Genomic DNA, 12,629 nt, shown 5'->3' on the forward strand with positions numbered 1-12,629 from the left:
CTTTCATGTAAAATGATTATTTTCATCTGTTTCAATGTTGCAGAGATTCAACTACACTTTTTTTTTTTTTTTTCTCTCTTGAACCCTGCATTTTCTTCCACTAACCCAAACTATATTACATAATTTTTTTCTCTTCTTCTAAAAGGATTCACAGACAAGTTTGCTTCTGTGATTACAATAAAAAACTGTAGAAATTTGTTACAAGTAAGAGCTTCTGTATCTTCTTCTTCTTCTTCTTCTTGACCTTCCTTCTTTCTTCTGTGCTTCTTTGCTTCTTTGCAACCTGCTCCCCCTCCAATGGGGGGAGAGAAGGCTGGACTGCTGCTGTTTTCAAATGGGTGTATGGAAACTCGGACAAGGAGGTCGAGTTTTGTTCCAATGGTAAGTTCGGGAAAAAGAAAAAAAAAAAAAAAAGGAAAAAGTGTTGTATTTTGAAGAGGGGAAATAACTGAATGCATTAGGGCTCTTTGTGCTACCTTTTTTCTATAATCCTTTCTCCTGTTTACAAAGTAGTCTCTATATCACTGTGGAAATACTGCTTGCTATTGGAGATGCAAATGGGCTCTCTGGAAGGTTAATTCCTTGGCTACTGCAACAAAGAAACACAGAGAATCCGATGTATAAAAGAAAGAAAAAAAGACATCAACTCCAATGTAACAGTAAAAATTGAATCCCTACTGTGATTAAATTTGTACCTATCCTGATCATTATAATTGTTGCTGGTATGCCTATTTTTGTCATCACTGGTAGACCCATTGTTTAGAACATCGAGAAGATAACTGAAACGATCAGCTGACGAGAAGTCATTGTAGTCTGCAAAAGCTTTCATATTTGAGTGGAAGTTCAGAATGAAGGATTTCTCTCAACTCATAGAGAAGAAAAGGCGAAGGTAAACAGGGCTGACCTTCTGTGAGTTTCAAAACATCAATTGGAGGATAGTTGAAGTAAGGTTGTTGGGTCAGTGGCTTAGATGCTAATTGCAGGTCTGAGAGTCGCCTTCTCTCAAGTTCCATTGCCTGTTCATGTTCTTCAATAAGTTGCTTACGGATTACTCGTGAATTGTCACAGACTCGATGCACTACAAGAAGAGCAGGTATTGTCAGGAAAAAAGGCCGTAAGAAGACCTACAATCATTACTCGGTATAAAATAGCCTGTCTACTCACTTGACTGAAGCTGAGGTTCCATCTCAAGAAAGTGGAGAGGATAGTACATTGGAGGATCAATTTTCTCTTGGTACTTTCTGCAATGTAAAAAGGACTTCAAATTCGAATCTGATAACCATAAGAATATAACAGAAGTTGCAGTAATACACTGTTTTGGCATTTTCTATGTAGGCAATATACAAATGATGCAAAACGTAATGCAGTTATCAAAGCCTTGCATCTGATGACAGCAACTGGTCTACACGAACATGCATTTTGTATAACTTAGTGCCAAATAACCAACCAAACTAGACCACTAAAATGGGATGCCAAAATTCTCATAATGGCACATAGAGGACCCACTAGAACCACAAACGACCAATACCTAGAATGTGAGCCCTACAAAATATCAGCACAAAATTGCCTGCCAAACAGTTGTTTTTCACCCCTTTTACAGGGATCCAAGCTAAAACCTCATAGTTTGGAAAAGGGTTTCCTATTTTACAGCAAAAAGCCCATGACCAGCCAAAAGATGATTACTAATCTAGATATTATTAGTAGGTCATGAATAATAAAAAGTAGTGCCAGTGATAAGGTTTGAAGAGATGTATACACCAGTGATCACCATTATTTCCTTTTTTCTTTTGAAATATTCATCATTTCCAAAAACCATGCTATTCATAGTAAGTACTTTAGCATCTAGAGATTTTCAAGATTGGGTTGAGACCCACATTTCTTGGCAGGACACCAACTGTATATCAAGCATGACCATGTGCTGTCAGAATTTTCATCTTCCTCATCAAAGTGGGAGCCTAGCACTCCCCTGATAACCGACATTGCATAGCAATTGTCAATGACAATTGGCATCAAGACCCAGTATTAAATATGCAAAGGTAATTCAAGAAAGGGGAAAAAATAAAAAAAAGAACCCATGATTTTAGAACCTATCCTGTTTGTTTCACTAAATAGGCTATCAACAAGATAGGGAATAAGTTACCTGTCACTAAGTCTGGCCTTTTCCCGGTAAGGTTTAACAAGAACGCGAGCACCACACACAAAATGAGGATTCCCCTTTGTTAGAATCTGTTTCACAGTCTCTGGAAACACAAAAGTTACAAAACCAAACATTCTCTTCTGTTGACTGGGAATTCTCACATCCTCAACTGGTCCATATATCCTAAAGAAACAGAGAACAAGAAAAAATAGCATATGTTAGAACACTGGAATCACTGAAGTGAAACAAATTGCCTGGAACAAGATACAGGACAGCTCATTACTCGAAGTAATCAGACACATCTTTCTCAGAGAACGTGCTCTCTGCTGGGAAAGTCAGGTAAATCTGGTGGGAACCAGTTACAATGACCCCAGGATCGTTTCTGTCATTCCTGTAATCCATATATCTAGCAGCATCTTCTGCTAAAACAACAGAATGCTGCCCATGTGGCCTGCAATCCAATCATATTAGTTGCAAGAAATGAACCAAAGAGAAGGCAAATGAAACAAAATTTAGTTTAGTATTTACCTATCAATCAGCCGAATGCTGTTTTTCAACCGAGCAAGTAACTTGGTCAGACTGTAACCAGTTTTCCCATGTCTTTGGCTTTCTGTAAGGTAGCCGTCAGCCTGCAAGTTCCTTCCATATTTTTCAAAATACAACATTGGGAGAGAAGCAATTGACACAGGCATCCCCCTTTTGGACTTGAGAAGCTCAGTGAGCTCCATTTCTAGTTTCTCAAGGGAACCCGGAGAGAAAACCTGATCATCGCCGGCCAATTCATTTGAACTTGGATTGATTACCTGGGAGAAACTATCAGCCACGGTCTGGCCATGAAAATATCTACAGTTAGCTCCGTGCTTGCAAAACCCTTTGTTGAAGTAATGGCAAGCTTTAACAGGGAACTCGGGTAAGCTCGGGGACCTCCTGTTGGTTCTCGGGGCCAGGGAACCTCCCAGTGAGTGTTCTGGGTAGTAATAATTGTTCGAGAACTCCGGACCAACGGCGTTAGCAGCGTCTAGCTGGTCCTCCAAGCTCAAAAACTGGCCTTGATTATGAACTCGGTAGTCTTCTCCCAGAGACTCGGTATAAGCTCCCTGATGAACAAAATCCAAATTATGGATCGGCTGATGATTGTTGGCGAGCTGGGGCTCCCAGAACGGGGACGGGACCCGGAAGGTTGCTGGAGAAGAGAACGGCCGGGAGGAAGCAGAAGTGAATGACGTGAACTGCAAAGGCATGTCCGAGATGGGCCCTGAATTGATGGAAGACGGTGAAATTGGAGTAGACGCGGCTGGTTTCGGGGACAAACCAAGCTCTGCTTTCACCTTGCTGACAAGATTAAAAACCGCATAGTCAGGGCCGAATGCTAACCGAATCATCTCACGCTCAGCATTATCCTGTAGGAGAACGTATCCGATAATCTTTGCAACATGATCGGGCTCGATCATGTTGATTCGATTGAAAACAACTTTTGTAGCGTCAGGGAAATCCATATTCATCTCCACCGCCTGCAGACGGAAAACAAAAACACAGAAAAAGAGGAAAGCATGAGACGTCTTCAAACGGTGACAGCCGAGTGAATCAAAACGAAAGCCTAGAAAAAGGAGAAAGATATTCTGAAAACGAAGGACCTAAAAGTGGTTCGAAGCTACAGATCTAGCAAAATGGGAAAGATATAAATAGATTCAAGACAAATCCAATACAGAATCGAAGCAAAAAGCCAAAAAAAAAAAAAAAAAAAAAAAAAACAAATAACAGTCACGGAAACAAAATTTTCCCAGCCTCATCGTTATTCCTCAACCCTATTTTCTCCCCAAAAGGACAAAACCCTGTTACTGCCATACCCATGTAATCTCCACCCTCCTTACCTAAAAAAAGAAAAGATGATGCAAAAATTCCAGCCAAAACAAAAAACAAAACCCTACAAAAACTGGAAGGATTAGCAGTCGCAGACACCTTAAAAGCCAACCTATTTCCCCATTTGAAACCCGGAAGAACAGACACTGCACCAGCAAAGTTTGTAAGTTTTTGTTCCTACTCAAAAAAAAGGAAAAAAATAAGGCAGAATAAATAACCGCAATCACGTTAATAATGGCGACAATTACGACCATCCTTCTTCACGCTCAAGGAACAAAACTCAACTTCAAAATGTGCAAAAACGAGGAAACGAACAACTTCCCCGCTACAAACCCCGTTCCACCAAGATTAAAACCCAAAACAGTCCGTTTTAGAGATTCAAGCAGGCTGCTCAACAACAAAAACTGGGTTTTTTTTTCAAATTTAAGAAGAGACTGACTTCCGAGGTGGCTTTGTACCATTACTAAGCTGCCGCAAATCTTTTACCACTCTAGACCCAAAAGAAACGAATTTTCGACGATTCCAAAGCAAACCCACTGAAGAAACAGGAATCTTCTGCAGGAGGGGAGAAAGGAGAGAAAGAGAAGAAAGACGAGAAAGCGAGAACAATTTCCTAGCCTAGATCTGCATGAAAGATGAATCTTACAGATTTTTAGAAGCAGAGAAAAAAAAAAAGTCAGATGAACCAATCCAACTCCTGATACTGCACTAGTACCCCCTTCTCTTCCTCTTCCATTGCCTTCAATTCTCTGCAACAAAGGCACATCCAAAAGCTCAAATGACAGAAATGATAGCTATAAAGGGCACTCTGTCATTGAGTTCAAATCAAGGAGATAAACAAATATATAAAACACAAAAAACAAAAACCAATTAAATTACCCATCTTTTCTTATTCAAAAAACACGAATTTGAAAAACTTAGTAGAGACAAAGAGACCTTACTAAGTTTTTAAAAAACTGGAATTCTTCAGTTGCGACGCCTTTTCTTGTTTCTCCATTTACAGGTTGGATTTGCCGTTACAGGAATTCCCTCAAATTCAAAGGGAAAATTGCTCCTGAATTCACGAAAACCACTTCAACAGTTTTTACCTATTATAATTACCTAACTACCCCTCCTTATTTCCTGCTATTTCTCCTTTTTTAATTTTTTTAAAAGAAAATTAAACCCACAATCACTTATTGTTTGACCTTTTAACACTTGTCATTCACTTAATGGCCCTTAAGTGGGCCCCATCATATCAACTTCCCTAAAAGCTGATAGATACATAACCTTATTGGGTAAATTAAATTGGTTAATTAATTTTTAGAAAGTGAAAAGGGGCGAGGGCAAAACCGGAAAGCGGAGGGTTAAAAGGGCAGTTTCGTCAAAGAACCACGACCTGGGGTGACCGGTTCCACCGGCTGGTAGTAAGGAGCGACCGTCAACCACCCGTGGAAAGATCCCGCGCGAATTGATGGTCAAATGATTAAATCTCGTCGGATCCACGGGATGCCCAGCAGCGCCGCGGATCTCCGTCCCAACCGGGCCGTTCCGTTCCCGTTTTCATTTTTTTCAGTAAAAAACAAAAAATAAAACGTACAAAAACCGTAAATCTTTCTTTTCCAGTATTGGAAAGTCCGAATTAAACACATGCGCTTATTCAAGCACATGCACCGAAAGACGCGGTATATGCGCCAGGGGCTGGTGGGACCCACAACATGAAATCGTGTCTCGCTGTCTCCTGCCCCTTGGGTTTTTTAAGGGCCGTGGGACCCACTTAAGTGTATTCGTTCGTCTCGTCGATGATCATTGGAACAGAAGGAGATATATAAATAATGTTTGGTGTATTTTTTTTTTGCTTTTTTTAAATCTAGTTTTAATTATTTAATTAAGAGAGCTTAATTAATGAGAGATACAGCTCTTATCCTATCTAGTTTGTCTTGGCAACCTTATAAGAGCTTTAGTCCATTTAGGTGGTCCTAAGCACCATATAAAGAGAGTCCTAAACCCTAAACCTTAAACCCTAAAAAATATTAAATTATTTTTAATATAAAATATAACATATTATGTATAAATACATGTTTTTTATGTGATAATTACCGATATGTTGTTCAATATTAGAACTTTAAGATGTAAGCACGTGGTGGACCCTGAAATCTATTAATATGATAAGTGGGCCAGTGGTGGGCCATTCATTGGTGGTCCCCAGTGAGAAAATGATAGTGGCCTGATGGATATGGAAACAGGTGACTGGCAGCCTGGCAGATAATTTGATTTTGATGGTACACAATTTATCGCGAGATATCGTGTCGCTGTTTCTTTTCGCGCGTTTTCAAGAGTACTCCGGAAAGTTCTCTACCTTTTTGTTTCAATTTCTCTCAAATTATCCAAATAAAATACTATTATTGGGAATTAAAATGCCGACGTGGCACGGCTCCAGATGTACATTCGTGATTCGACCACGTGGGAGCTGAATCAAATCAACGGTCGTCTATGAGGGTTACCAGGGGGAGTGGGCCCTGCTGATTTGTTTGGAAGGCTAGGGTGACACTGGAGTCAGGGGATGGGACAAGGTCGGATTTGCTAATCAAGATGGGTGAGTGACATCAATCCCGTCCAATAATTCATTATAAATTAATAATATCATTGTCACCTTGTCACGCCTCACCATCAACGTTAATATTTTTTAAAAATAACGATTATAATTTTTTTTTAAATGGTAAAATATTAAATTAATTAAAATACACCCTTTTAAAATTAAGATTAATATCAAATTTTGGAATAACAAATACTATTATATCAGTAGTTCAAATTCGATAGTTTAAAATTAAATTCATAAATATATTTAATTACTACAATTATAAATGATAAATAATAAAAAAAAATTCCAAATGAATTAATTTATAAAAAATATTTATTTTATAAAATAATCATCATTTGATTGTACAAAAATTGCATAAATTATTAAGTTACATTATTATTTTTATTTACTTTATTTAATTATTTCTATTATAAATTATTGTTGTAAAACATATTTTTAAGTTAATAAAGATTATATATAATTTAATATAATCTGATCCATGAAAAAATAATCTTGAACATGCCAATTCATGTCAAAAGAGTTCAAATTGTTGTCAGGTTTCGGAGTTTCGGAGGTCCGATTTTGTTTCGGAGTTTCGGTACCTTCTTTCTTGCTTTTCGAATTCCACTTCACTGATAAAGTAAAAAGAGAAGCGTCGCGTGTCATTCGTATACGAGTAGAACTTACTGAAAAAATCCGTCTCTACTCTCCACGCGCCTCTGAGACGTTTTGCCGCTGCTTGACGGATTTAGGTCGGTTTCTGTTTCAAAGTTCTTGTTCTTGCTCTCGCTCTCGTCTGCTGTAGCTGTTGGATTGGAAAGATTGGATTGTGTTGGGTTGGTGGCCATATTCGAAATCGATCTTGAAACAGTTTTAGAGGTGATGGCAATAATTTGATTTGAGGTAGTGGTTTTGGGTCGATTTCTTGAATTATTATCTTGTTTCAAGTGGGGATTCGGGATTCTCTGTTTCCTTGTATGGATCGGTATGTGAGGAGCTTATTAGAGACGGGTTCGGATTGGGCACAAGCGTCTCAGCTGTACGAGAAACTGATCTCATGTGAGGGCGAAGATTTGCAAATAAAAGCTACGATACACCTTGCTCGCCTCTCAAAGTACGCTCCAGAGACTACTTTAGCGCAGGCCGTACCTATCCTTGTAGAGCTGCTCGGGACCCCTATATCTGGTCGCAACCCCTCGATACAGGAAGCGGTGGCTTACTGTCTTAACTGCTTGGCTCTTCATGGTGCAGGGTCTCTTTGCGCCTTAATCGCTCAGTGCGGATCCATTCCTTTGATTCTCCGTTTGTTGCCTCAGTCTCAGGCCGGCTTTCGGAAAATCCTTCTCAAATGCCTCAGAACCATTGTAACTTGCGATGGTATCAGTAGAAGAATTCTTAGTAGGAATGGTGGCTTGGAAGTTATTCTTAATCTCATTTCTTCGACGAATGGATCGAGGCGCTATCTGTTGGAAATTCTCACAGCATTGGCTATGTTAAGGGAGGTGAGGCTGGTCATTATCAGCGTCGGTGGAGCTTCTTTACTCATCGAGGCAGCTGGGTCTGGTAAGATGGTTTCAAGAACCAGGGCTGCTCATGTAATTGGGCTGCTCGGTATAACTCGACGGGTCCGGCAAATGCTTGTGGGTTTGGGTGTAGTGCATGTGCTTGTTAGTTTGCTAAGGGAAGGAGATATGCCTGCAAAGCTTACCGCAGGTAATGCTTTAGGTATAATCTCATCCCACATAGACTGTATAAGACCAGTCGCATGCTCTGGGGCTATTCCTTTATTTGCTCAACTGCTTGAAGGACAGGAACCGCTTGGAAGAGAAATAGCAGAAGATATGTTTTGTATTTTGGCTGTTGCAGAGGAAAATGCTGTAGCTATAGTTGAACATGTAGTTAGAATTCTTCGAGACGGGAATGATGAAGCTAAAGCTGCTGCAGCGGATGTCTTGTGGGATCTATCAGGTTTTAAGCATTCCTTTTCAGTTGTAGGAAATTCGGGTGCAATCCCCCTTTTGCTTGAGCTATTAAGTGGTGGGAATGAGGATGTCAGGGAGAAAGCTTCGGGTGCTATAGCCCAATTAAGCTATGATGAGCGTGACAGGAAAGCATTGGTTGAGGCAGGAGCCGTACCCGTTCTGATTGAGTTGTTGAGTGATGAATCAGAGGAGCTTAAGGACAATGCTGCAGAAGCTCTTATTAATTTTTCTGAAGATCCTACTTTACGAGAAAGAATATCACAAGTAGTTGATACGCAGTCTTTTTGGGAGTTACAACAGAGATTTGTTAGGTTTCGTATGTCAGATGAGCATACAGTGAGGTCATTGCGGCAAATGAGCATTGATCAGTTTGTAGCAGAGCCAGAGCTTGCCTAATATAGGTGAGCTTTAATGTTCAAAATTTGATGTGTCGACCTGTGATCCAAAGATCAAGTTGTCAAGTATAAGGGACCTGACTGAATGTTGAAGGCTATGTGTTTATTGTTTCCTTTAGATTCAGTGTGTTTATATTTGTTTATATTTGACAGCAAGTAGAATGAAAAGGTTTTGCCAATTTGCATCAGATTACCTTAAAACTTCAAATTCAGGCAATGGTGTGGTTTATACCAAGTTTTGTTTTCTGTTGATTGGTCTGCACGAGTGAATGGGCTATTGCTATTGGTTATCAAATCTCACTCTTTTTCCCAAGTCAAAAGCTGATAGTCAAATGGGTATTATCTTACCTTTTCTACGGCATTGTGGGTCTTACCTTCCCAGGCACAGATCTTTACATTTAGTTTTGCTTCTTTGCCTTGAAATGTCTCTTCTTCTCTGGTTGTGCTCCCAATGATATCTTGTGACTGATTTGCTTACATTATTTCTTTTTGCACAGTTGAAAATTTAGTAAAAAAACCAACGAGAACAAAAGTTACGAGGGGTTGACTACTAATGAAAGAATAACCATCTCCTTAGGAAGATTATCAGCAAGGCCATCAGCAGACCTGTGCACATGGTTCCAACTAATAGTAAGGCTGCTACAGATTATTGAAATGTGGTCAAATAAGTAAGAGAATTGCCAGGTCCCCAGTAAAAGAGAGGAGCACTATCCAATAATCAGGGCAGAATCACCTTCAATCATCAAGCTCCTACCATTGAAATGCTGCTTGAAAACATTGAGGCCCGTAAGAAGAGATTGGAACTCCTCGTCATTATAGTCCTGCATGCCTAAAGAACTGGAAAAGGTTGCAAGGACCTTAGCATTATTTTCACGGAGTAACCCACTGCAGCCCAAGAATTTCCTTTTGAGCTTTTGTCGAAATTGGGCTTGATAGATCTGGATGGACCAGGATGTGCTGTTTATCTTTTGGCAAGCTGCCATATTGCTCTCATACTAGTATACTTATCATGTTTGTCTTACTCAATTTGTGAATCTAGAATGCTTAACAGAATCATATTGCCCCGATACTCAGTCTGTAACAAAGTTTGACAGTTCCATAGGTAAAATTTCAGTGTCAAACTTTGAATTTAAAGGTTCAAATGCAAGTTCTGCTTATTATAGTGTATATAATATCTTGTTTTTAAAAGGATAGTGTAAATAATATCTGGAAGTTGCAGTAGTTATTTTTTTTTTCAGTGTTAACTAATTCTCATCTGGTAGAAACTTATTTTACCAAAACTGCTGTCTTATCACTCTATGAGCACCTTCATTCTCATGATTTTGTCTGTCATCAGTTTTTATAGAAATTTCTATCATTATATGAAAATTTAAAATTTGTTATGCTAAAAAAGGAAAGGAGATTGTTGCTAAGTTAGGTTTACAGAAAGAATGTGACTCTTATCTGCTTTTCTGGCACTCTTAAACTCTCAACTCTTCTCTGCTTTTCTGGAACTTTTAAATTCTCAAACCTGAAAACCTTTGTCTAAAATGCTTGTACATGGGTTTTAGTTTGTGTAAATATTATGTATTTGTTGAATTTTGTGGTAGCTCATATTAGAAAAATGAATTTTTTGGATCACTCTGTCCTTTCAAGAGACTTGTGATTGCACTTGGAAATTGGCAAACTGAAAGACCAAATATGAATAGACGTCAAAAGTATCTCAGATGACTGGCAGCTTAGATTTTTAGTATGAAGCTACCTATCTCAAGAATCTCAATTGAAAGAGAAGCAACCTTAAATCTTTTTGTACAAATTGGTTTGAGAAACTGTAACTCATTTTTTATTTTGTGGGGGTTGAAGTGTTTGAAATTGACTTTTTTGGAGTTCTGTTACCCAACAAACAGTAATTTGAGTGGTAGTCTGAGCAAAGTACTCAGTTGAAAGCCTCATGTTTTTTCTCCATTCCATTGCTGTTAAAACATCAAATAAAAGAGAAATAAAACTTTTAAAAGCTTCTATTTTCTCCCCCTTTTCCCTCCAATTTTCTTCTTTCTCTCTTTATTTATTCTATTCCGTGACCTAATTTCTAACACACTCACTCTAAAATTCTTCTTCTGAAAAAAATATGGAAGAAATCTAATCTATGTCTTACTAATAGAATGTCAGAATATATCTTCTAGTTAACGTAATTCCACAAGCGTTATTTTGGAGTCTTCTTTCTTTAAGCTAGAGATTACTGTGTGAAAATGTCAAGCCATGGTCTGTGTACTCATTTTTGGGCTTTTCATAGAGATAAAAAGTTTGGGATGTTCAATCTCTTCTTCTTGCCAGTGTTTTCATTATGACAAATATAACACCTGGAGAGGCATTAAGGCATGCTTTGGAACTCATTTGAGCTCCCAAAGGCTTACATGTTTCTATCACTTTTAGCTAATTTATGCAAAATAATAGTTTTTTTCTTTTCTTACCCACCTGAACCTTGGTCAGAGGACTTGCAAAAACCAGATAGAGTATTTCTTGTATTTGTTTGTTTAGGTTGTGACATTTAACTTTATTGGGTAAAAAGGAAGTTGTTATTTTCTTTACTTTTATTAGGTTTTCTTATTACCCTTTTAATATTTCTTCCTTCTCTATATATTCTGTACTACGATGGAAAGATATGGAGGTGACCTGAATTAAGAACTTGGACGGGAACAGTTTGTGAGTTGTGTAGGTGCATGGTTTAATTTTGTGTTTGTTATCACTTGAAACTTGTAGGATTAGATAATACTGAACTTTCTGAATGTTATAAAATACATATTGATTGGCTTGCTTGAACCCAAAGTGATTACACTGAGACGTTTTGACAAGCAGTTATGAATTGTCAGGAGACAAATGATGAGCCCAAGCCATTGGAGAACCAAGCCTTCTCTTGGCTCCATTTTAGTCTCTTATTGCAAGTAAGAGTGAATTATTGCTGAACCATTATTCGTTCTCCAGCAATGCATGGTGCTGCTGCCTGCTTTATACCTCTGCCGATACCATTTTCGCCTTTCCAGATGATTACCCACAATGTTCTTGCCTCCAACAGGTTCCTGTTACAATTTCAGTTTGCTTCTGCCTACTTCTGATCCATCCATAACAACTGTTTGATAAATCAACTCTGGCTTTCAAGCTTACTTCTTTTGGCTCTACTAAACCTCATTTCAGATGTTACTATTGCTGCAGCTAAGATCCTATTACTCCAGACTCTGATACCATATTTCATCCTTCAGGGACTTAATCTAATGTAGAACCAACGAACCAGCATTGGACCCTAAAAGTCATGTAGAGGAAAGAGGCATGATATGACTAGGTCAAACTTTCTAAAGGAACATTAGCTTCCATTTTGTCTACATTATTGATGACTATTAAGTTTCAAGGAGGAAGCATGGAAGAGAGTGTGAAGAAGAGAAAACGTGGAAAGGAGATGTGAAAAAAGAGAGAACCAAAAGAGCACATATAGATTGATATGTGAAGAAAAATATGAGAGAGATGTTATATTCTCTTACATCCATGTTTCTTTTAAACATAACTAAAATCCTAAAAATAAACTTTCTCAAAGTTCCGAATTACACCCAAAAAATAACTTGTTAAACTAAATATAAACAGACAAAACATAACTAGGAAACATCCTCCTAAATTTCAGTTTTTTCCTTCAAGCTTGCTTGTCTTGTGAGACTTGTTTTGCATGA

At 38.4% G+C, this 12,629-nt stretch overlaps 2 protein-coding genes across 5 annotated transcripts; one reads left to right on the forward strand and one right to left on the reverse strand.

Annotated features, from left to right (window-relative positions):
* On the reverse strand, positions 1–5,012 carry LOC137965874 (zinc finger CCCH domain-containing protein 18). Of its 2 annotated transcripts, XM_068812246.1 has the most exons (9): positions 4,939–5,012; positions 4,644–4,746; positions 2,666–3,648; positions 2,421–2,588; positions 2,141–2,320; positions 1,165–1,241; positions 905–1,078; positions 696–813; positions 1–589 (listed from the first exon to the last, which is right to left on the reverse strand). In XM_068812246.1, the coding sequence occupies exons 3-9, from the start codon at positions 3,637–3,639 to the stop codon at positions 517–519; spliced, it is 1,764 nt and encodes a 587-aa protein (XP_068668347.1). In that variant the 5' UTR covers positions 3,640–3,648; positions 4,644–4,746; positions 4,939–5,012; the 3' UTR covers positions 1–516. The 2 variants fall into 2 exon arrangements, with proteins under 2 accessions (XP_068668347.1, XP_068668346.1); XM_068812245.1 differs by lacking the exons at positions 4,644–4,746; positions 4,939–5,012 and having other exon boundaries at positions 696–822; positions 2,666–3,746.
* A 2,233-nt stretch (positions 5,013–7,245) lies between these two features.
* On the forward strand, positions 7,246–11,827 carry LOC137966267 (protein ARABIDILLO 1). Of its 3 annotated transcripts, none has more exons than XM_068812843.1 (2): positions 7,246–8,940; positions 11,784–11,827. In XM_068812843.1, exon 1 carries the CDS (start codon positions 7,535–7,537, stop codon positions 8,933–8,935), a length of 1,401 nt encoding a protein of 466 aa, XP_068668944.1. In that variant the 5' UTR covers positions 7,246–7,534; the 3' UTR covers positions 8,936–8,940; positions 11,784–11,827. The 3 variants fall into 3 exon arrangements, with proteins under 3 accessions (XP_068668944.1, XP_068668941.1, XP_068668942.1); XM_068812840.1 differs by lacking the exon at positions 11,784–11,827 and adding an exon at positions 9,432–9,752; XM_068812841.1 differs by lacking the exon at positions 11,784–11,827 and adding an exon at positions 9,124–9,147.
* Positions 11,828–12,629: the final 802 nt, after the last annotated feature.

This window comes from Aristolochia californica, unplaced genomic scaffold, assembly GCF_029961685.1.
Source record: "Aristolochia californica isolate CCGP_79_NKW_82.1479 unplaced genomic scaffold, dmAriCali1.0.hap1 SCAF_5, whole genome shotgun sequence".
NCBI lineage: Eukaryota > Viridiplantae > Streptophyta > Magnoliopsida > Piperales > Aristolochiaceae > Aristolochia > Aristolochia californica.